This window comes from Dromiciops gliroides, chromosome 2, assembly GCF_019393635.1.
Source record: "Dromiciops gliroides isolate mDroGli1 chromosome 2, mDroGli1.pri, whole genome shotgun sequence".
Taxonomy (NCBI): Eukaryota; Metazoa; Chordata; class Mammalia; order Microbiotheria; family Microbiotheriidae; genus Dromiciops; species Dromiciops gliroides.
This window is the reverse complement of record NC_057862.1, coordinates 432,774,796-432,799,863: the sequence shown is the minus strand read 5'-3', so window position 1 is coordinate 432,799,863 and position 25,068 is coordinate 432,774,796. Positions and strand designations below refer to the sequence as shown.

The 25,068-nt window shown below is 38.2% G+C and overlaps 1 protein-coding gene across 3 annotated transcripts in view; it reads right to left on the bottom strand.

Annotated features, from left to right (window-relative positions):
- CAMSAP1 (calmodulin regulated spectrin associated protein 1) overlaps positions 1-25,068 on the bottom strand; it is a 134,195-nt gene that overhangs the window by 100,676 nt on the left and 8,451 nt on the right. For all 3 annotated transcript variants that reach the window (XM_043984513.1, XM_043984511.1, XM_043984512.1), the window contains exon 2: positions 13,732-13,772. In XM_043984513.1, coding sequence (XP_043840448.1) covers positions 13,732-13,772 — 41 coding nt within the window. The remainder of the gene's footprint in view (positions 1-13,731; positions 13,773-25,068) is intronic.

Genomic DNA, 25,068 nt, shown 5'->3' with positions numbered 1-25,068 from the left:
GGCAAGTCACTTAACCCCAAATGCCTCACACAAAAAAATAATAAAAATTTAAAAAAATAAAACTATAAGCTTTTTATAGAAAACTGTGTCATATATCTTTGTATATTCTATAATACCTCAGATACTGACCCAAGTATAATAGGTCCCTAATAAATTCTTATTGAATAAATGAATGAACAAACAAATGAATGAATGATTCATCTGAGTTTATGGTGTTGCTTGTGAAGCCCTTAAGTACTCTGGAGATCCTTATCCTAATTGGCACTCACACTAAAGGGTTAGGCTCCCAGAGTAGCTTTTCCTCTCAAGGTCCTAGGAGACCTCTGAGGGGTTGGGACATGTCTTTCTAATGCTATTGGCTTGACCTTCCTTCTGGTGCAAAAGAAAGAAAACATAATCAGGAGCAGCCCCCATGCCAGACACAGGCTTTCCCAAGATGCCACATACTCATCATTTTCAAGGCAGTAATAAGAGAGAGAGAAAAAGAGACCAAGTCTCCTTCCTACCCAGAGGCCTCAATAGTTCATTCTCCATATTCAAACACAGCCAGAGAGGAAAGAGTTCAAGTCACCCTTCTGAGATTTTGTATATAAGCATGGTTCTACCTCAGAAGCCAGTCAAAAAGTCTTTTCTCCCCACATAGAAGAAATTCTCCCAGGACTGTACTCCCATTGACCAGTTTCTCTTTCCACTTAGTTTATAGCCATGTAGCATATTGATAAGAACATTAATTTTTGCAGCACACAGCATAATTTCAGGTGATCCAAAGAACAGTGAAAAAACATATGGTAGCTGCAAGTAGGCTATAGAGGATTATCAATTATGACTTAAAGCATTAAAGACATCTTCAAGGGCATGTATGACCAGAAAAGGAGGTAAGCCATCTGGTCATATAGCAAGAGTGAGGAATAACAGATGGACAGTCTAAATGTTGCACTAATATTTCTGACTATTAAAAAGAACTAGAGAAAAGTCTCCAACATGTTGGATCAAGCATCTATAGAAGATTTACAAAAATACATGGACAAGTATTGCAAAGGATGAAGAGGACTAAATAGGTTATGAGTTATGTCAGTAGAAGAAATACCATACAGATGGAACCACAGTTCCATTTTAAGCATTTTAAAAAATAAGAATGAGTAAATGATTATTCAGATAAGCAACAATAAAGACAGGAAAAAACTGGGAACAAAGAAAAATTTGTGTCTTTCACATCTCAGAATTAGCTACTTTTTTCTTTATGCCATAATGGTACTGATTGCTTTATGATTTGAGGATTCAGCAAATGTTATAATATTCTCTCAACTTTCACTCATACACATAGATTGGGTCAACTGAAAGGCAACTGTTCTCAGATTCTAGGGGGTAACATTGTGAGTGATTATTGTCCTAGTGTACAATTACACATGAGCCCTTACCAGGATGCTTCTCATTAACAATGAACCAAAAGAATCAGTTAACCCAAAAGGTATTTACTCAAAACGCAAAGCAAAAACAGTAGCAACAAAATAATTGCCACCATAAACTTAGAATAAACTTCCCCACAAATCCCACAGTATTTAAGGGAAAATTAAGATTGAACTTGGAATGCAATAGTAGTAAGTTACATGTATAGAATACACCTGTGATAAAGGCAAATCAAAATTCCTGATACTTCAAGTCTGGTAGACCTTTATCTTTGTGGGGTTCTTTCAAAGCCCCACTTAGCTATTGTGGTCTTTCTGCTGGTTGCTTTGCTTGGCTGGATTACCAGGGTCTGATCCCCTCCTCAAGTTGATTCAATATCCAAAGGTCTCATCCTCTAAAGTCACTTCTACCCTCTCTGTTTATGTGTCTTTCTGGAAAGCCTGTATCCGTAAAGTCAAAGACTGCCTGTCTCTGTATTGTGTTACCACTATGCCAGAGGTCAACAAACTATCATCCATTGGATATAATTTGCCAGCCCCTGCTCAATACCATCTCCTCTCTTCATTAAAGCCAAGTGGCTTAAAATTTTCCCTGCTTCCCCTTAGCTATCCCCATCCTCTTCCCTGTGGTTTTCTCCATAGGCAGCTCCTGGATTGCTATGTTTCTAGCCTCCAACTCTCAAATTTGACTACTAGTTGGCTATATATATACATATACATATACATATACACATACACATACACATACACATACACATACACATACACATACACATACACATAGGTATGTGTATTGTATACATATACATATATACACCTATGTTATATAAACATAAATATACATTCATATATATGTGAGAGAATTAGTCATGCATATGTGTGTAGATATAAATAATTAATCTGTGTATTTGTATATACACATGTGTACACAATATAATTATGTTTATATTCATGCAATATACATGTGCGTATGCATGTGTATGTGTGCACACATGTAAGACTGGGCAGATTAGTCATGTATATGTATATGCACATACATATATACATGACTAATTCTGTATCAAATATATGTGTGTATATATATATACACACACACACACACACACACACACATATACACACACATAACTAATTCTCTCTGTCAATGATTAGCTCTTTCTTGCTTGGTATCAGTCAGCTGTATTCATCTAATAACCAAAGCCCGTCCTCTTGAATTGATTAAAATTTTTTTTTGCATATTGTTGTGAGATGGTCGTAAAACCCCTTAACACATCTTTCTTATTCCTCTACACTTTGTGATTACATTCTGGGCTTTCTGTGATTACATCAATTGAGGCAGATGGAAACCACATCTCTGCTCTCTTACACTCTTCCCACAGTTAAATATTTCTTTCTTATGAATTAACCAAGGTGTTGTTGGCAAAATCTACAAAATATATAGCCGCAAATTCTGTACAGATCACTTAGGCAAGTTCAAGCATTGCCCTTTCAAGTGCTTTATATTAAAAAATTTTCTGAAAAATCTATAAGATACAATTTACAAGTAACTCATAAATTCAGTTTCTTATACAAGGATACAGGCCTACCATAACCAGTGACCCTAGGATTTATACTCATAAATACAAGGCAATATAATTTAACAAACAAACCTCATTTTACAAAGTTCTCATAGAATATCATTTTTCTTGGTGCTTCCAAAGGCCTTTCCAACACAAAGACAATAAAGAAAAGAAAAAAGGAAATAAAATTACACCTCTTTCCTCAGAGGGAAATTTTTGTCTCTACAGAACTCCCAGAACACATGGGATTTACCCACAGGGAAGAGGGACCTGGGATTGACTGGAAATCATTCCCTAACCCTTCAGGTAAAAAAACCAAAGTATTTGCTTTGGTGCTTATGTAATAACACAGCCCTTCCAGCACCAGGAAGTAGAGGTTGTTTTGACTCTGCCTCTTTAACTGAGGGACACTTTTGCTCAAGGCTCAGACAAATACCAAGCACTACAACAAACTGGTGCTGGACCCAGATAGGACTGAGATACTTTCCCTCTCCCCTTTGTTCTGGACCTGTATGCCCAGACCAGGTTTAATCCTAGGGGTAACATTTCTCTCGGTTCCTGAAATACATAAGACACCCAAAATTTCTTAGAGATCCCCAAAGCTTATAGGAAATCCAACTGAAGTCCAAACTTACTCCTCACTAGGAAAAATAAGCTAGTGTTAACTTAAAAAGGAAAATAAATTCAAAAAGAACCCCAAAGATGCTAAGGCTCCCCAAAATAGTATTAAGCACTTGGGGATTATTATTCAGGGTTTCTAAGTCAATAGGAAAACCTTAACCTATACATCTGCAGTCCATAAGGATTTCAGACAAGCTCTATTAAATCATGTCACAATACGGCAAGCTAGTTAGGTTAGAGTAGAAGTAAAAAATGGGGGAAAATCATATGGATGAGCTTCCATAGTATGCTCTAAGCAAATTGCTAGGCAACAGTATTCCAGGGATGCAAAATGCTTTCTGTTTATGTTAGTTTCCATATTTGTAATAGTTTATAGTAATACAATAAGTTTTACTACTTATGCATTCAATCAAACCAAAAGGTCTCTAAAGAAACTGGTCTGATTTTTAAAGGAAATATACCAGAAAATTGACTGTTCAATTAAAGTCTATAAAACAAAAGCAAAACACTAATTATTAGTTGCTTGCTTATCCAATGTGGAGAATTCTAGATGTAGCATCTTTCCAACAGGGTCCTGCATATGCATTGGGGATTGAAATATATCCTAGATCAAACTCCATTGCCTTCTGAGAAAATCCTGCAAGTTACACTCACATACCCAGTTTAAGTCCCCAGAGGATAGCTGCTACCTAAGAGTATAATCTGTGTTACTGCCCTTTTAAAATAACAGTGCACAAGCCCCTACTGGTATTCTTTCTATTAGTAATCAACTAGTAGATTCATTTAGGTCTTAGCAAAGATACTTGGAAAGAACAGTCTATCTACCTATCATATAAATGTGTGTGAATGGCAACAAAACATTATAAGTACACAGGTTGAAGAGACAGATAAGAGACACAGTGAATAATTTATTTTAAAATCCATGTCTTTTCTTTTATCAAAACATCCATCCATCGAAAAAAATTTTTAATTTAAAATATTTTTAATTTAAATTTTAAAAATGTAAAACAAAAAAATCCAATAGTTCAAGTTGAATGGGTTTTTTTAATGATTTTATTTTGTTTATATTATTAGTAAACAAGTATTCAATAAGCATTTACTATGTTTATTACCAGACACTATGCTAAGAACAAGGGGTACAAAAAAAGGTAAAAACAGTTCCAGCCCTCAAGGCTGGAGGGAGACAACATGTAAATAACGAGATATATATACAAGATATATAAAGAACAGGTGAAATGCTGTTGTTGTTGTTTATCCTTTGTTCTCAAAGAGGACCATGATATTGTGGTGATGTCACAACTTGTAGTGAATTGAATTTAAGTGAGGGAGGGCTATGCAAAGTCATGTTAATATGAATGTATGGATCACTTGGATTTGATGAAACGGCCTTATTATCTAAATGGATTTTATGAGACCTATCAGATAAGTCCCTATTTACTAACTTCTTTCCCCAAAAGAGTCCAAATGCCCCTTTTGACTAAACTTCAACTAATGAGTCCCCATTCACTATCTTCTTTCCCCAAAAGAAGAAATAGATCTTATTGTTCTCCTTAGCAAATATTTAAGCATCTTTGTCCTTGGTAAACCCTTCCTGTGTCTTTAAGCTGACTGTTATAGTATTTGCTTTAGGTTAATTTGTATAATGCTAATAAAACTGACATCACCTTGTAACCAGTGAGCAAAGAAAACCTTATATACCCTCAGAAAGAGGGAGTCCTCAAGCTTCTTAGGAAGGAATCTCCAGTATGATCATGTTTAATTCTTCCTGGGACAAAATAAATTGGCATTATGTTTTTTCTGTCTGTCTCTGATCTGGTTTTTAGACATGTTCTCTGATCTGTTTTGTTCATAGGAGGAAACAAATTTCAGGAGATATCATAAAATTAATTTCTCTGATATGTTTATTATTTTTTGTAGGAGACAGGCAATAAAAACTATATTTAATTTTTAACAGTCACCAACCTCACTATCTCCTCCAGAACCATCTGGGTCCAATAGCAAGATATATATATCAGGATGACTGGAAATAGCCCCAGATGTTTAAGGCAATTGGGGTTGCCCAGGATCACACAGCTACTAAGTGTTCAAGGTGAGATTTAAACTCAGGTCCTCCCAACTTCAGGGCCAGCACTGCATTCATTGTGTCACCTAGCTCCACCACCACCCCCCACAAAAAAGAAAGCAGTTGAAATGTAATCTCAAAGGGAAAGTACTAGTTTGGGGAAAGAGGAGGGAACAGGCCTCCTATAGTAGGATTTGAGCTGTCTTGAAGTAAGCTCAAAGGTGGAGGGAAATAAGGAGGGAGAGCATTCCAGACACAAAGGGATAGACAGTTCAAATGCATAGAATAGGGAAACGGAGTACCCTGTGTAAGGAAGGAACAGCCGTTAGGCCAGTGGAGCTAGACCATAGAGTGCATGGAAAGGACTAATCTGTAAAAATTCTGGTAAGGTAGTAAGGCACTAGGATATGAAGGAATTTAATTGCTAGACCAAGGACTTTATATTTGATCCTGGGGGGCAATAGTGAGCCACTGGAGTTCATTGAATAGGGGAGCAACATGGTCAAACCAGTGCTTTAGGAAAATCACTTTGTCAGCTAAATGGAGGATCGATGGCAATGAGATTTGCAGCAGGGAGACAAATTAGGTTATAAACCAGGCAAGAGGTGATGAATGCCTGCCTTAGGGGGATGGCCACAAGAATGGAGAGGATGGGCCATAACTGGAGAGCTGTTATTAACTGTTTTTAAAAGAACAAAAAAAAAAAAAAGGGAAAAAAAAGATCTCCAGCAAATCAATTCCTCAAGACAACAAATCCAACCCTGAGTTTGAGAAGTATATTCCTGATGAACTATTTCCCTAACAGCTTTTCTTATTAATTTTGAACACCAAATGAGTAAAAGAAATTTAACCAAACTCCAAACTATCTTAAAGTGTTATAAGGAAATGAACCAACTGAAACTTAACTGATAGTTCAGAAAAGGATTGTATCAAAAAGCTGATATTCCAAGGAAACTATATCTAAACCATTGCATTTCTAAACCACAGTATTTCTAGGGGGGGAAATTGTCATGCAAAGAGCCATTGCAAGATGTACACACCCACAGTGATGAATAGTGGTGAAAGCAAGGAAACCATCCCCATGGAAGATGATTTTTTATGAAAGAGCAATAAATTACTAGTTCCTAGAAATGAACTCTCAAATCAAACATGTCATAGTGCTACAACTAATGAGCAATAATTGGGAGACATTAATGCAGGTATTAGAACAGAAATAATAATATTATGGCTATTTGTAGCTAGTTCAATCTGTAAAACACAAGACGGTCCCAGCTAACATTCTTAGTGGAAACAAGTATAGCAAGTTAAAGGTACACCTCCCAATTTAAATACAGGGTTTGCACCCCTTGTGAAAATTTTGGCTATGTCAGCATTACTAGGGTATTATGTGGTGCAGAGTGCCTGATACACCTCTTAATCATCCAATCGGGACTTTCACTGAGCACCAAGCTTTGTTTCTTTGAAAGACTCATCGCCCACCTGAGTCAATCCATCACAAGGCATTAGTGTGCAGGGAGCCTTCATGGTGCAATTCACACCATCCCTGGAAAACAATGACAGCATAGAAGAAAGAGGGAGAGGACAAAGCAATGTCAGGTGAGCATGTGGGTGGTTAGGCAAGTTATCCAAGGTACTGCTGAATGCACTTAGCAATATCTATTGATAGTGCTGCCAAAATAAGGACATTACTTTTTCTGTAGCCATTTGCTTGATAGAGTATTACATTAGCATTAACCATGCCTGCCCCATTAGCTTTCAGAGTAATTTCCTTTTAAACATTGATCCAACATTTCTATCTTCTTACCCATCCAAAATCATAAGGTCCTGTCTGGCTATAAAAGGTCGTGATACTAGCATCAGCTTTCTCATAAATATAACCATTACATTTATACAACTAATAACATATCATATGCTAAAATGAACATGGAGATATGCATAAAACTGATTTTATATTAAAAATCTCTTCCATTTTGTTATTAATGGGGACTCTAACAAAAAGAGTCCTAGGGGCAGCTAGGTGGTGCAGTGGATAACTGTGGATAACTCCTGGAGTCAGGAGGACCTGAGTTCAAGTCCGGCCTCTGACACTTGCCAACTTACTGGCTGTGTGATGTAACAATTGGAATGATGCCACCTGCTGGAGACTTACTGTAGAAAAGTTCCACCATAAAAGGAAGGTCTTTGAGGGCAAGAACATGTGTCTTTTCTTTGGCGTCAGGAAGTGACATTTGCTTGTGGGAGGAAGAAGGAAGGGCCGGGAGCTCTGACTTGCTCTTTTTCCTTTGGACTCTGGTGGAGAGCGGAGCTAGAAACATGCTCTCCCTTTAATAGATAGATGAATGTAGGCCTTTCTCTCTCTTTACCAAATTCTTATTCTCCTTAATAAATGCTTAAAAGCCTAACTCTTGCTGAAGCTTATAATTTATTGACGACCACTCATTAGATATTTTAGACAGAATAGCTAGAATTTTAGCTCTATACAGTAATCCTGGGCAAGTCACTTAACCCCAATTGCCTCACCCCCCCCCTCCAAAAAAGAGCCCTAGAATTGCAGTCAGAGAATCTGGGTTTGCATACCTCTATGACTTTGGACAAACCACTTTACCTAAATTAGCCTTGGTTTCTTCATTTGTTAACCAAAAGGGTTACATCAGATGATGGTCAATGACCCTTCTAACTCTATGATCTATGATCCTATTAATTTTGATCTCAGTATAATATTGACATATGAAGAGCTATGAATTCCTCAGTAGAACAAATAAGAGAATTAGTTGGGGAAGGGAATTCAGCCACACTAACCTGCAAACTCACTTCTAAGCATCCTGAAACATATCTCTCTTCTACCATTGACACACGGCTAGACTGAACTAATAAAATAAGGGAATGATTGGCATTAGGGATGATAAGAAGACTGGCACAACAATACTTTAAAATACAGGGTGTCCCAAAAGTTTTAATGCATGTTTAAGCTATTGAGATCAATCAATCAATAAACGTTTTAAGTACCTACCGTGTTTCAGGCATTGTACTACAAATACAAAAAGAGGCAAAAGATAGTTCCTGCCTATCAAGGAACTTATGATCTAATCATGGGGAGGGGATGAAACATGCAAATAAATATATACAAAGCAAGCAATATACACGATAAATAGGAAATTAGGGAAGAGACTGGAATTAAATGGAGTTGGAAAAGTCTTTATGAGAGGATAAAGCACTGGCCCTGGATTCAGGAGGACCTGAGTTCAAATCTGACCTCAGACACTTGACCCTTACCAGCTGTGTGGCCCTGGACAAGTCACTTAACCCTCATTCCCCCTCACCTCCCCCAAAAAGTCTTTATGTAAAAGATGAGATTTTAGTTAGGACTTAAAGGAGGCTAAGGAGGTCAGGAGACAGAGTTAAGGAGAGACAGCATTCCAGGCATGAGGGACAGGCAAAGAAAAAGTCCTAAGCTGAAATATGGTAGCAACTTGTTCTGGAACTTCTAGGAGGTCAGTGTCATAGAATCTAGATATATATGTTGGGGAGAAAGATAAGAAGACTAGAAAGGTAGAAGACAGGTAGATTATGAAGGATTTTAAATACCAAACAGAGCATTTTGTATTTATTCCTAAAGGGATAGGGAATCACTGCAGTTTATTGAGTAGGGGAGTGACATGGTTGAAGCTGTGATTTAGGAAAAATCACTTTGGTGGCTGAATGGAGAATGGAATGGAATGGAGAGAGGTTTGAGGCAGGCAGACCCACAGACCAGCAGGCTATTGCAAGTCCAAGTGTGAGGGATAAGGGCCTGAACTAGAGAGGTGCAGTGATAAAGGAGAGAAAGGGGACCTATTTGAGAAATGTTGCAAAAATGAAATTGACAGGTATTGGCAACAGGTTGGATGGGGGTGGGGTAAAAGAGAGTAAGGAGTCAAGTATGACATTTAGGTTTTAAGACTTGTGGGATGGATGGTAGTGCTCTCAACAGTAATGGGGAAGTTAGGAGGGGAAACAGGGTTTAGGAGGAAAGAGAAGAAGTTCTGTTTTGGACACATTGAGTTTAAGATGTCTACTGGACATCCAGTTTCAGATGTCTAAAAGGTAGGTAGACATATAAGACTGGAGGTCAGTGGAGAAGTGAGGGAAGGATAGGTAGATTTGAGAACATTAGCATTAACAGCATAGTGATGATAATTAAATCCATGGGAGCTGATGAAACCACCTAGTAGAGGAAGAAGGAGAAGAGGACCCAGGACAAAGCCCCAAGGTACTCCTAAGGTTAGAGGGCATGACCCGGATGAGGATCCAGCAAAAGAGACTGAAGAGCAGCTTGATGAGTAGGAAAGAGTAGTGTCCCAAAAATCTAAAGAGAAGAGAATATCAAGGAAGAGAGAGTAATCAGCAGTGTCAAAGGCTACAGAGAGGTTAAGGAGAATGAGAAGTAAGAAAAGGTCTTTGGATTGGGAATTAAGAAATCGCTGGTAACTTTGGAGAGAGCAGTTTTGGTGGAATGATAAGGCTGGAAACCAGACTGTAAGGGTTAAGAAGATAGTAAGAGGCAAGAAAATGGAGATACCTATTGTATTTGGGGTGTTTAGCTACAAAGGGCAGAAGAGATAATAGAAACTTTGAAGTACAAACACATGAGAGAAGAAAAACATTAAAAGGTAAACATGAATGAACAATGGGAAGGACTAAACAGGGAGAAACTGCTTCCCATCCAAGTATAGGGAGATGATGATGCATATGTTCCCCACCTCCTCACCCCACCACCTCCAATCCATTTGATTCCTTTCATAATCAGGGTTCATAAAGGGAGTTCAATGAGACAGGGCCTAGAGTAGTTCTGTTATATCTTAACGATCTTAAGAAAAGAATGGAAAGAGAGGGAAAGAGGAATACACTGGGAGGTAAGATAAGGGAAGGTTAAGGGAAATTCTCTCACATAATAAGGATGCACAGGTAGACATCTATACAAGCAAGGAGGAGGGTTGGGTGAACTGGTCAATAGAAGGAAGAGTAGGGAGAAAGATTTGAAACTAGAAATCTTATAAAAACAAATGTTGAAAACTATCTCTACATGTAACTGGAAAATAATAAAATACTTTTATAATTTAAAAAATAGAAGGAAGAGTATATACACATACAAACATATCCAATAGAAATATGGAAAATATAGAAATATATTTCGTTTAACAGGTAACTGGGGAAACCTAGAATGGTTAATATAGTTGAGCCATCTGAAAAGGATTAAATAATCATCAAGTGCTTGCATCTTAATAGAAAAGTAAAAGAATATTTTCCCTTCAGAATTGCACTGTCTTCAGGGGCCAAAGGAGTAGAAAAAGAAAGACATGATTGGGACATGAATATGGTTTTTTGCTTCTTTGATTTAAGACAGTAAAAAAGTAAACTATTCAACAGAAGATAGACATAAAAGATCAATGAACTGGTTATGCAAATTTTTAAGACCCTATAAAAGCAACACATTTTTAAAAATTTTAATTCTGAAAGTCAAAGAAAAGATAAACAAACTGAAAGAAAACAAATAAATAAGACTGATAAAATAGACCAAGGAATAGCTCATTTATTTTTGTTTTAAAGAAAGGAAGCACAATTATCAAAATTAAAAAGTGAAACAGGAGAAAGTATAACAAATAAAAAGAAAACAAAGAAAATTGTTAGAAACTACTTTCCCCAATTATGACAATAAAACCCATACCTTAAATGAAATCTATTAATACTTGCAAAAATATAAAATACCCAGATTAATGGAGCAAGTAGTAGAGAATTTATACAATCTGATCTCAGGAAAAGTACATTGAACAAGACATAAATGAGCTACAAAAGAAAAAATTAAAAAACAAGCCTAGATTAATTAACACATCAATTCTATCAAAGAACAATTAACTTTAATACAATATAAATTGTTTGAAAGATTTAGGGAACCCTTCTGACACTTTTACTTGGGATCTCAAATGTTTTTGCTACACCACCAACTGCAGCAGAATCTAGTTCAAATAATTATTTTCCCAAATACATTTAGCATAGCTTGATCAGGCAAAAATTTTCTCATGGAAGTAGAATTTCCCACTGAGAAGTCATGCTGTAATCTCAGAGGGACAAAGCCATCCTTCTTTTACAGGTGGAAGGAACATGGGTCTGCTTGCCTCATTTTCTTATTTACATCTTCCTCATCATTATACCTTGCCCCATTGCTCTCAGTAAGGGTTTATGAACATGAAAGGAAAAGAATGTTGGCTCATATAGTAGAAATTTATAATTCCCTTAGAAAATGATGAAAGAATTTTATGTTTTCATTTTACATTGAATGTTAACTGATTTATCAAAAACTACTGGAATTTCAATGAAGGTCTTATTTTTAAGCCAGGGACAGTCATGTAAGTCAGGACGTATGGAGCTAATTAATTAAAACCACTTGCTTACAGGCAATATTTGGTAGTTTCTGGAAGGCAGAGAAGTGCAATAGAAAAAGTATTTGAATAAATAGAAAGGATAAAATAATGAAACTGAATGCTGGTGTAAACTCAGGGCCTGGCCCCTCATGTTACTCCTCTAGTGAAGTTTCCCCCTATTGATCTTTCAGGAATTTATTTTAGATGAAAAATTATTCAGTCACAACTGTTCTGAGGCCCCAATTAGGAAAATTCCCAATACTTGGGTAGTTGTAGGATTCTCTATCTAACTCTACATGTATATCTATCTCTAGTTAACTCCTGGTCTCTTTGCAATTGAGATAAAATTCTGTTTACTAGAAACATCTGGATAATATAATAGGTTATATTATAGTTCTGTGGATATACAGGCACCAGGAGGAGAAGTTAAGGAAAGAGTCCACCTTTTCTTGGGACTTCTCTGAGGCTTGGTCTGTTGCTCCTAGTTGCCATTAAAGCCAATAGCTGCCTTCAATGTTGCCTTCCTCTGCCATAGCTCAGTCCTGCTCTTCTTCTTCAAGGGTATATTGGAATGTCATGTTTGATCCAAGCTCTCAAATCCATCCCTTCTTAACACTGTTGATAATTTATAGATGATCCCTAGGGCATGGTCAGGTTTCCTCTCCCTATCTGCACATGATTCTTGTTCAACGCACACTCAGTCTAAGGCCTATGGACAGCTAGGTGGTACAGTGGATAGAACATTGGGCCTGGAGTCAGGAAAACCTAAGTTCAAATGCAGCCTCAATACTTACTAGCTCTGTGACTCTGGCCAAGTCACTTAACCCTGATTGCCTTAATTTCCTCATCTATAAAATGAGCTTTAGAAGTATCTTTGCCAAAAAAATTCTAAAAGGGGTCATGAAGAGTTGGATACAGCTGAACACCAATAACAACTAAGGCAGGGCAGCTAGGTGGTGCAGTGGATAAAGCACCTACCCTGGATTCAGGAGGACCTGAGTTCAAATCCAGTCTCAGAACTTAATACTTACTAGCTGTGTGACCCTGGTCAAGTCACTTAACCCTCATTGCCCTACAAAATAAATAAATAAATAAATAAAAATAACAACTAAGGCCTATGTGATTGATTGGGTATTTTATCTCTTACTTTAAGGGGTTGGGGGAGGTGAGAAGGTTGAATAAATTAATCACCCTACTCTTGCACACACATATAGGTATATATAAAATACATACATAACCGTTTCAAAGTGACTTTGTAGAGGAAGATACCAGCATCTGGGGGAACCAGGACACTCCATTGAGCACAACCCACTTCTTAATATTTATACCATCTACTCTTTGGATAGGTCCAATTCTCATTCTTAGATCAATACATGCAAGCATTTCCTCTTCACAATGAACCATATTCTTTTGTGTTAGATTCTTTCTGGACAAGAATTTGATACCATGTTGGAAACTGCATATATTTAGATCAGAAGATAAAGAATATTTCCTAAATATCTCCTATTTGGAAGTTCCAATGTTTTAAAAAATATATGAAGTTGAAATATTGGTGTTTATTACATGATAGAATTAAAGAATTCCTCAACTTTCACACCACCAAAAGTGCCCTTTTTAGGAGGGGTTTTAAACTATAGGTTGGAACTTTTATGGTAAGCAAAATAGTGTCTTTAAAAAAAACTTACAGTTTTATTATTTTGCCTTCTGGTCCAGTCCTTGATAAAACCTGGAAATAAATATATCATTGCAGGGTAAATATCAATGGACAATTTTGGAATCTCAAAGGAAAATTAAGCAAATTCACAAAGAACACTTAAAGGCAATTCTAGTACAAACACCCCAGGAAAGTCTGAATTGTTTTTTATTTTTCAAGGACCAGAGTAGTTACTTACTGAATAATAGATATCCAAAACTCTAAGAGAATACACTTCCCAAATCATATAACCTTGTAGAATTAAGGCAAGTATTTTGACTTAAACTCTATTTATCTAGTTCAGAATTACTTCTCCCTGGGTATCTTTAATTTACTGAAAAATACAACCAGAGAAATCTTTGTTTCTGCAGAATAGCTAATGAATTGTGAGTAACTGAAACCTAAATAGAAGAAAAATGCAAATTTTTATTATATTCTCTAAATATCAGAATACAATGAATAACTAATGGATTAAAAAATGAATAATTTAAAAATCGAACTTGCAGGGCATGTCTCTCTCCTGTTTTTAGTAGATGAATGATTTTATTGGGGGGCTAAGAGAAGAGAGAATTTCATGGGAACAAAGAGGAGGAGGAGTCACTTTCACACTCTAAGTAGCCCCATCTGTACAGAAACCATAGGGGCACTGCCTAGGGGTCCTCACATTTCATGTGTAATTAAACAACACAAAAGATGTTCTACATTGACTGACTCTACAAAGCTTTCCCTAACAACAATGATCTAACTGTGCAAACACGTTGTCCATATGAAGGAAAGCTAGTTTCCTACTAATATCATACAGAAATGTTTCTTTGCTAAATTGCTTTATAGCTCAGGGATTCTATACCCCTATTTGAAGAGTGGGAGCATTAAAATTGAAACAGTTAAAGTCCTAATAAAAGAAATAAATTTTTCTCTCCCTGTTATACTTAATGGTAATGAAATTTACAAGTGTCATGAAACTGAACAACATATATAACCTTTCCTGGAACACCTTGTTCCTGTAGGGAATTTAGTCTATTTGCCTATTTTAGCACTGGTTTTCATGTTGACTTCATTCTAGTTTGGATGATTTAGATTTTAAGAGTTATCCCAGCAAGGTAGGAAGTGAATTCACCAGAAAGAGAAAATATACTCTAAATGTAACTATATAAAAGAAAACGTGAATGAGAATAAATTGACAAGACAAAGAATTCTGTTTGAGACTTAGAAAGAATTACTGAAAACGTATTATGATACTTTATGTTATGATAATTCATTTAAATGCAAATAGTTACTAATCTGGTTTTACTGGGTGTACAAATGTTTCAATACCAAATTTTGAATGAGATATTTAATTTAAAAAAGAATTGAGGGGCAGCTAGATGGTGCAGTGGATAAAGCACTGGCCCTGGATTCAGAAGTACCTGAGTTCAAATCTGGCCTCAGACACTTACTAGCTGTGTGACCCTGGGCAAGTCACTTAACCCCAGTTGCCTCACCAAAAAAAAAAAAAAGAATTGAAATCAGACCACTGAACTTTCAAAGATCTTTAGTATACACCCCACCCAAGAGCCATGGAATACAAGTAATTTTGAATACTAACCTTCATACACACTATATTCCAGCCAAATTATGCTACTTGCTGTTCCTCACACCTGTCTTTCCGTCTCCATGCCTTTATACAAGCATGGGGACAGGAATGCATTCCTGTCTTCTCTGCCTCTTTGTTGTTGGTTTTTTTGGGGTTTTTTTGTTTTTGGTTTTTTGGTGAGGCAATTGGGGTCACACAGCTAGTAAGAGTTAAGTGTCTGAGGCCACATTTGAACTCAGGTCCTCCTGAATCCAGGATCAGTGTTCTATCCACTGTGCCACCTAGCTGCCCCAGTTATAAACCCTGTCTTTTTGCTTTTTCTGAAAAGAGGCTTTTTTTGTGTGTGTGAGGCAATTGGGGTTAAGTGACTTGCCCAGGGTCACACAGCTAGTAAGTATCAAGCATCTGAGGCCAGATTTGAACTCAAGTACTCCTGACTCCAGGGCCGGTGCTCTATCCACTGTGCCACCTGGCTACCCCTTCTCTGCCTCTTAAAATACCTATTTCAGAGTTCAGCTTAAGTACTTACCATACCTTACATGAGGCCCTTCATGACTACTACCACAACCACCACCATTACCCCCAATTTACCTTATGTCTATATCTTGTATTTATTTATAGTTGATTCCCTCCAATAGAATGTAAGGCTAATTTTTGTTTGTTTGTTTTGCCTTTGTATCTCCAGTGTATAACATAATGCTACTACATAGTAAGGCTTAATTGATCAATAGAATGATTAAATATTGGCTACAAAGAGAAGCTGCTTGGTCTAGTGCGTACAACAGTGGACAAAGTCAAGAGGCCTGCATCTTAATTTAGTATCTGTATCCAACTAACTTAAATGTTGGGCGAAAAATCTTGAAATGACTCTTGACTGCTCTCTTTCCCCTCCAAATGTTGTCAGTCAACAAGGTCTGGCAAGTCTTCCATCATAATATCTGTTATTCATCTGTCCTCTCCATTTCTATTGTTACCTCTATGGTCTAGGCTCTTATCACATTATACTTGAACTTCTAAAATAGTGTCCTAGCTGGTCTCCTTCTTAATATGTACATTACCCTCTTGCTAAAAAGCTTTCTCACAACCTGAAGGATAAAGTCCAAATTCCTTAGTCTGGCCTTTTGGACCCCTCCCACCTCTTAAAATTTATGGCTCACTACTTAATGTTGTGTAATTTAAGATTCTAAATGTGGATTCTAATCTGTTGCCCCAGTTTTGGGGGAAACTGACTAAAATCACTGATAAAACGAGTTTAGGTTTTTAAGGGTTTATTGGAAAATAGAAAGAAAAAGATTGAGAACAGAATTCCAACAGCCTCCTCTGCCGCCACCACCACCAAGTCAGGAACCCAAAAAGCCCAAGAGCTCTCCGCAGGCTCCCTCTCCTCCTTCCTGTCTCCTCCCAGAAAATAGGAGGCTCCTCAAGTTGATTGGCTGGTAGCCTTGATAGACAGCACCCATGAGCAAACGTCATTTCCTGATGCCAAGGAAAAGCCACAATGCCTCTGAGGCATTTTCCTCATGGTGGAGCTTTCCCACAGCAAGTCTCCAGTAGGTGGCATCATTCCAATCATTACAATGTGTTCCAAACTAACTCTCTCTTTTTTTTAAACTAACTCTCTTTCTCATGCATATATCATGCACACTCCTATCTAAACACTCATTCATACTTCATGTTTCATCATTTCTATGAAGCCTTCTCTGACCATCTCAACCCTCTGCAATCATGCCCTGTGGTAAATTCTGTTAGTGCTTTTTGTCCCTTAGGCCCTTAATGTGTACTATTTCATATCTATTTTGTGTGTGTGTGTGTGTGTGTGTGTGTGTGTATCTATGCCCTGTCCACTAATGGGACTTCAGTAACAAGAAAAGCATCTTACATTTCCTGGCACCCCTCACAGCCTAACAGAATCCCTACACGTAGTATACACCCAGTACATTATTGTTGAAGATGTTTACAATGAATATCACCACCTGTCTTCTTCACAGAAATCTTGGGAACATAAGGCAGCCTGACCAAATTGACTTGTAAATATGTGACTCTAAATGTCAGACTAAGTAGTTTTTGCTATGTGGAGACAATGGGGAGTCTCTAAAGACTCTTAAGCACTTTACAAACCTTGATATAGCATCTATCCTTATAATTCTGAGCTCCTCTGAAACCCAGCCCAAGTAAGGCCTTAGATTTTCCCATGTTAATTTTCAAACATTTTTTCAACTGAGTGTATGATATATGCAGCTCATTTGTTCCTATACGTGCTTGGAGAAATTTCAAGAATCACTTGCTATTTCAATATTACAATATCAGTTCCTATCACAGAATTTTATCATTTAATTAAATGTTATATTTTAATTAAAAGAAAATAGGGGTGGCTAGGTGGCGCAGTGGATAGAGCACCGGCCCTGGAGTCAGGAGTACCTGAGTTCAAATCCGGCCTCAGACACTTAACACTTACTAGCTGTGTGACCCTTGGCAAGTCACTTAACCCCAATTGCCTCACTAAAAAAAAAAAAAAACAACAAAAAAGAAAAACAAAAAAAGAAAATAGAGGGGGTAGCTAGGTGGTGTAGTGGATAAAGCACTGGCCCTGGATTCAGGAGGACCTGAGTTCAAATCTGCCCTCAGAACTTGACCCTGGGCAAGTCATTTAACCCTCATTGCCACAGCAAAAACAAACAAACAAAAAACACACAAAGAAAATAGATTTCTTGGAAGACACTTTTGTTGTTGTTTAGTCATTTTCAGTCATGTCCAACTCTTCATGACCCCATTTGGGGTTTTCTTGGCAAAGATAATGGAGTAGTTTGCCATTTCCTTCTCTGACTCATTTTACAGATTAGGAAACTGAGGCAAACAGGGTTAAGTGACTTGCCCAGGGTCACATAGATACTAAGTGTCTGAAGCCAGACTTGAACTCAGGAAGATTAGTCTTCCTGACTCTAGGCCAGACACTATCCACTGTGCCATCTAGCTGCCCCTAGAGGAGAAGACAAGGCAGTTATTAACACAAAGAGGTTGGTTGATTATAAAAAAAAAAAAAAAGGAATGCAAGAAACAAATAGTTGAGGGGTAAACTGCTAGAATGAATTTTTCTTCACTTTTTACTCTTCTGAAAATATGATGATCACAACATGCAAAGAGATAAAATAGAGCACAGAACCCAGTATTTCAGAGCTACAAGAGTGCTTAGAGATTATTTCTCTAGCCCAGGAGAGCTTGAACTGGTATCTTTGAAAGCCTCAGGCTTTTATTTTTATTTTTTTAAATATTTTGGTAATTATGTTTCAATATAATTGGGTTCTTTTGGAATCTGATATATTTTATTTTATTCATTTAAAATTTTTATTCTGAGAAGTCCATAGGCTTTACTAGATTATAAAAAGGGGTCCATGATACACATAAAAAGGTAAGAAACCACCACCCCTCCCTTATTTTATATAAGAAGAAATTCCCCAAAGGCGGAGTGACCTGCTAAAGGTTATATAATAAATTAGTGACAGGGCCAAGACTAAAATAGAGAGCTTCATTCCTAGTAGGATTCTCTTCCCTCTCTATACTCTTGTCTCCATACACGTTGGGTTTTTTGGTTGTTTTTTTTTTGTGGGGCAATGGGGGTTAAGTGACTTGCCCAGGGTCACACAGCTAGGTCATGTGTCTGAGGCCGGATTTGAACTCAGGTACTCCTAAATCCAGGGCCAGTGCTTTAACCACTGCGCCACCTAGCTGCCCTGTCCATATACTTTTTCTAAAAGTTTGATGATTCTGCTGCCCACCATAAGCCTGAGCCTACTTTCCTCTTCTTTCCTCCTCTATCCCCTTCAGTCAAGGAGTGGGTTCTGCCTGGTAGACAGGATCTGCCACCAATGTTCTAATTAGAACCTATAGGTTGATTATCTCATCTTCCATTCGTTACTGTCCCCTTCCCTTCCCTATTGCTAGCAATTCCTACTCCTTCCTCCTTTTATCCTTGATCCACAAGGATTCAGCCCTCTGCCTAGTTATGCTGATTTCCCCACACTCATCATTATGATATACTTCATCAAAATGAAGTAATGTATTTAAGTACTTTGCAAACTTTAAAGCATTATATAAATATTAGCTATTGTCATTATATTAGCATTATATATATAATTAGTATTATATAAATATTATATATTGTCATCACATCCAACTCAAACTTCTCCCTCTTTAGTCCCCTATACTTCTGCCTCCCTTTCCATTATGCCTTCTATAATTCTATATATTGTTAAAAAAAAAAACAACAACCGCCCCCCTCTCCCCCCCATGCTCTTTAATCTCTTCTTATACTCCTTCCATTTCCTGGTACTAACTGAAATCTGGCTCTTTCCCTTGCTACCTAGCTCCCACAACAACAACAATCTCCCACAGGAATGGTCACATTGGATCTTATCACCTGCAACTCTTCTACCTTCAGTATCTTGAATTCTGAAATTCCCCACCCTAATGATGATCTTTTCTTCTGAAAAGATCCATAACCATCAATCCCTTAACCCCTTCCCTGTTCTCCAAATGGATCTTTCCTCTCTTCCCAATATGGATTCTACAACTTAACCAAATCGACAAGACCATGTCCTTCACCCTTAAATCCACTGTCTCCTGAAATCTTCCACTGTATACACAACTGATCCTTAACCTTTGGGTGTTCCCCCTTGACACTGCTTCCCCATCCTCTTCCCCCACACACTACCTGCCTTCTATACTTCTAATTCCAGCTTTTAAATGATGCTATCAACCTAAGAAAATGCTGGTTGGGGCCACTAAAAATATATCAGTAAGTGAATGATGAGCATATTACATACTTTCTATGTCCTGTGCAAAGCCCTAGGGCTATGAAGATAATAATAATGTTGTGGGGAAATGGGGTAGGGGGGTTGGGGTAGGGATAGGGGTTGGGGTAAGGGTAGGAGTTGGGGTTCTCAGGAATTCCTCTTTTAAGAATTACACCCAAGGGGGAGCTAGGTGGCTCAGTGTATAAAGAAAGCATTGTCCCTGGATTCAGGAGTACCTGAATTCAAACTTGGCCTCAGACACTTGACACTTACTAGCTGTGTGACCCTGGGCAAGTCACTTAACCCTCGTTGCCCTGCCAAAAACAAAAACAAAAACAAAAAAAGAATTACACCCTCTTGCACACAAATCCAATAGAATAAGATAATAGTTTATTTAGGGGCTGGGGAAGGGAAACCAAGAGAGAAATCCTTGGACTTCTCATGGGGAGAAGGCATGGCACAGAACATGGCTCTGAGATACCAATCTCCTTGAGCAGGAGACAGGCAGATATTTTTATAGAGGACTGATGGGAGTGATCATCTGACTGTAGAAAGTTCCCTTATTGAGGGAGGACCATCCCCCACTGGTGGTGGCTGGGGGAATTGGGTAAGGGGTGGCTGTGGATCTCTCAAGCCATCTCTCTCCTCCTCCCGCCACAAAGGCAGCAGCCACACCTAATCTTATCTTCCCAGGGGTGGGCGAGATTGTAATGAAGGGTGATGGTCTCTTTAGGTGTGTCTGTTCTTTGTTTTAGTTTCTTAAGGAGAAGGTTCTTTGATGTACCCTAGAGAACTTCTGGGGTTGCCTGGGCCCCTAACAATAAGAAGGCAAAATAGCATCTGCCTCAAGAAAGCTTACATTCTAAAGGGGAAAGAAACCATATAAAGGGGAGCTAGGAAGGGTATAAGAAAGGTTGCATGGTTTGGCAGAAAGTGAAATGGAGGCCAAGTTTCCAGGAAGATAATACAAACCATTCACCTAACCTGGACCTGGGGTGGTCCCAGAGTCAGAGTTCAGGGTTCAGAAGGGAAAGGAATGAGGAAGTTGAGGAGACAGCATGTTATTTAATCTCAGGTCCCTCACTACTGCTCAGTAATCCTTTTATCATCTCTGATGAATTTGCTATCATGTTCCTCACAGTGGCTCTTCCAACCATTTTTCTCTCTCTCTCTTTTTTTTTTTTTTGCAGGGCAATGGGGGTTAAGTGACTTGCCCAGGGTCACAAAGCTAGTAAGTGTCAAGTGTCTGAGGCCAAATTTGAACGCAGGTCCTCCTGAATCCAGGGACGGTGCTTTATCCACTGTGCCACCTAGCCACCCCATTTTTTTCTTTCTTAAAGCTTCTTTCTCCACCCCTACCACCCACACTCCTTCTTTCCACAAATGACCTTGCCTCCTACTTTACTGAGAAGATCAGGCTGCTGTGAACTCCTCCATCTGCCAAACTGCTTTACATGTCTACCAGTCTTCTCTTTTGATCAAGATCCAGTTGCAAGACCTTCTTAACAAGGATAGCCCCTCCTCTGTGTCCTTCATCCCATCCCCTCTGGTCTATTCTGGGAGCTCACTCTCATCAATTCTCTCCTCTTTCCTCTCTCACTGTTTATTAGCTCTTTAATCTTATTTGAGATCTTCCTCTTCTCCCACCTCCACCCAAATGCAGGTACTTTATTCATGAGGCCCCATCCTAGGCCCCTGACTCTTCATTCTTTACCTTCTCTTTCTTGATGATCTCATCTTCTCCCTTATGTATCCTGTTTCCTATTTATCTGTGCTTATGCTGCACTACCCAATGACACTTGAAGTAGCTTCTTGAGGGAAGAAGTTGGTGTCATCATTCATATGTGCATCCTTAGCATTTAGTATCATTCCTTGTACATTTTTCTTTTGTCCCAGCCCTGTGATTTCAGCAGTATTGGGTACTGTCAATGAGGAACTCCCTCTCCCAAAGTAGATTTGCAGCCATTCTGAAGTTTATAAGCTTAGAGAGTTGCTTGGGCACTAAGAATTTAAGTGACTTGCCTAGGGCCACATAGCCAGTATGTGGCAGAGGCAAGATTTGAATCAAGATCTTCCTATATCCATTAGGCCTTTCTGCCTCTCCCCTTATATAGGACAGAAACTTAATAAATCTTTGTTAATGGTCCTCAAAGAATTTTTAAGAGCCCCTAAACACTGAACCAATCAACCAGATGTTCTCAATGTGGTAAAAAGGGAGGTTCCCAAAGAAACCTTGGAAAAACAAACAAGTTCTAATTTGGGGTAAGGGAATGAGATAGAATGCAAATCCTTCTATTGGCCCATACCAAGGGCCATTTTTAGAAGAAAATGAGAGCCAAACCATACAGAAGGGCCAAAACATTCTGCTAAGTTTGTTTTTTTATTTGTCTTTTCTGCTTGGGAGAGGGAAAGGTCAAAATTCTGCAGCCACCCTTCCCCTTCTCATATTGCATTCAGAGTCATGATATCCCAGAGCCCAAAGTTAGGGTTTATAAGGAATATTCCTGATGGCAAAGACTGAAGGCTCAGTAAAACAAACAAACAAAAAACATAGCAAGGAGAGTCTCTCCCATATGAAAGCTAAAAGTAAAGAGGACTCCTCACTGAGTATTACCTTTTAGTAAACAAGTGAACTTATGGAAATAAGTGATCTCTTCTAGGAACCTGGAAAAGGTCACCTTGTCTGAGGCTAATTTTACAACATGCTATTGTAACAATTGCATGTTGAACCAATAGATAGCTGAAACACTTTTCTTTACTACACACATACTGCTTAATTCTGCTTAGGGGCTCCTCTCCATTGATGAATTATTATTAGTAGTAGTATTTTTATAATTAGTAAAAAGTGACATTTTTGCTTAAGGACCCAGAATTTGTGCTTTTGTCATGGCTGCCAAGCACTGAAGGCATATGAAGGCTCAGAATTAAATATGATACTCCTGATTCCATTCAACAAACATTTTTACCAGCTAATCTATGTAAGGCACTGGTTTATTTTAAGCTGGTAGCTTCCTTCCAAGCACAGTTCAAGTGCCATCTCCCTTAGAAGGCATCTCCTGATCCCTTTGGCCCCCATCATTGCCTCAGTTGTTGATGTTCTCTCCCTCTAGAGATTACTTTGCCTTCCCTTGTATTTACTTGGGATTTATCTATGTATATGTTATGCTCCCCCTCCTCCCAGAAGGTAAATTCTTTGAGGGCAGGGACTGTTTTAACTTTTGCCTTTTTATTCTCAATGCCTAGTATAGCTCCTTGCATGTTGTTGGCACTTGATGCTTGTTGAATTGAATTTGACCAGGCTTAACTTGCAAATTAACTTTTTAATTTTTATTATTTTTTTTAGTGAGGCAATTGGGGTTAAATGACTTGCCCAGGGTCACACAGCTAGTAAGTGTTAAGTGTCCCAGGCCGGATTTGAACTGAGGTACTTCTGTCTCCAGGGCCAGTGCTCTATCCACTACGCTACCTAGTTGCTCCCCAGATTAACTTTAGACCCACAAAATACTATGACTTTTCATTATGAAAAATCTATGGAGCAAGGCACAGGAGGAGTCCTCTAATGGGGAGTAGTGTTTAAAAAGGCAACAATGTAGACAGGGTTTTTAACCTGAGGGTCACATATCCCAACAGTTTGTGGATAGATTTCAGAGGATCCATAGTGTTGGATAGAAATAAAATTGCATCTTTATTTTAACTAACCTTTGGCTTCCTTTGTAATCCTTTTATATTTTATTTTCTGCATTTGAAAACATTATTCTGAGAAGGGGTCCATAGGTTTTATCAGACTGGGGAAGTGGTCCAGAACACAATAAAGGTAAAGAACCCCTGATGTAGACAGTGGAATTTTAGAAAAAGATTTTGATTGATTCAAAACCATTCAGGAAGCAGTGTTCCTTCTGTCTTTGTGGTTTAGGTCAATGTGTTCACAGTTGCAGTAGACACAGTGGATTTTAATGTTATTATCTATGACACTTTCTTCCTAGGGGGCTGCTTATTTTATTTTATTTTATTTTTTTGTGAGGCAATGAGGGTTAAGTGACTTGGCCAGGGTCACACAGCTAGTAAGTGTTAAGTATCTGAGGTCAAATTTGAACTCAGGTCCTCCTGAATCCAGGGCCGGTGCTCTATCCACTGTGCCACCTAGTTGCCCCTTGGGCTGCTTCTGAAAGAAGCCTTATATACTCTATGATGTAAGCCCATTAAATAGTTTAGAATTGACATAGATATGAAAGCAGGGACATTTATTCTTCTACCTCCTAAAAAGAAACAAATTATCTCAGTGCAGCATCTCTCCACACACTATCCCCTCTCCACTTCCACAACATTTAATACACATCTGCAAAGTACTCAGTAACTGCTGGGTAAATTGAATTGAAAACTAACATGCTTCTCTTGACTATGCCTTTCACCTGGTAGAAACTATCTTTTCTACCTCTACCTGTCCTTATTAACCCACCTTCCTATATTAGCAGGCAGAAGGTGTAGTCACTGACATCCCCTGAGTTAGGAGGCTGTGTATGAATACACCAGGATCCTCCTGAGAATTCTCAGGATGATTCTTTCCCCAATTATTCTCCCAAGAAATCTGCCAATTTTGCCAGTAGTGTTGTCTTTTTTCCTGATGACACATCATCTATTTCTAATCAAGCCTTTATTTTACAGACTTCATGGTTTAAAATAATGACTCCAACCAAAAAACAATATTCACCGGACTCTGTGGTAGAATGGATAGGATGTTAGACTTGGTGTCGGAAGATCTAGTTTCATACATCACCTCTATAACCTTGGGTAAGTCACTTAACCTCTCTCAGCCTCAGTTTCCTCATCTGCAAAATGAGAATAATAATATTGCCTCCTTCATAGGGTTGTTGCAAGGACCAAGTGAGATAAAACATATTAGGCATTTTTGCAAACCTTAAGGTACTCCATAAATGTTACCTATAGTAGTTATGATGACTATAAATGA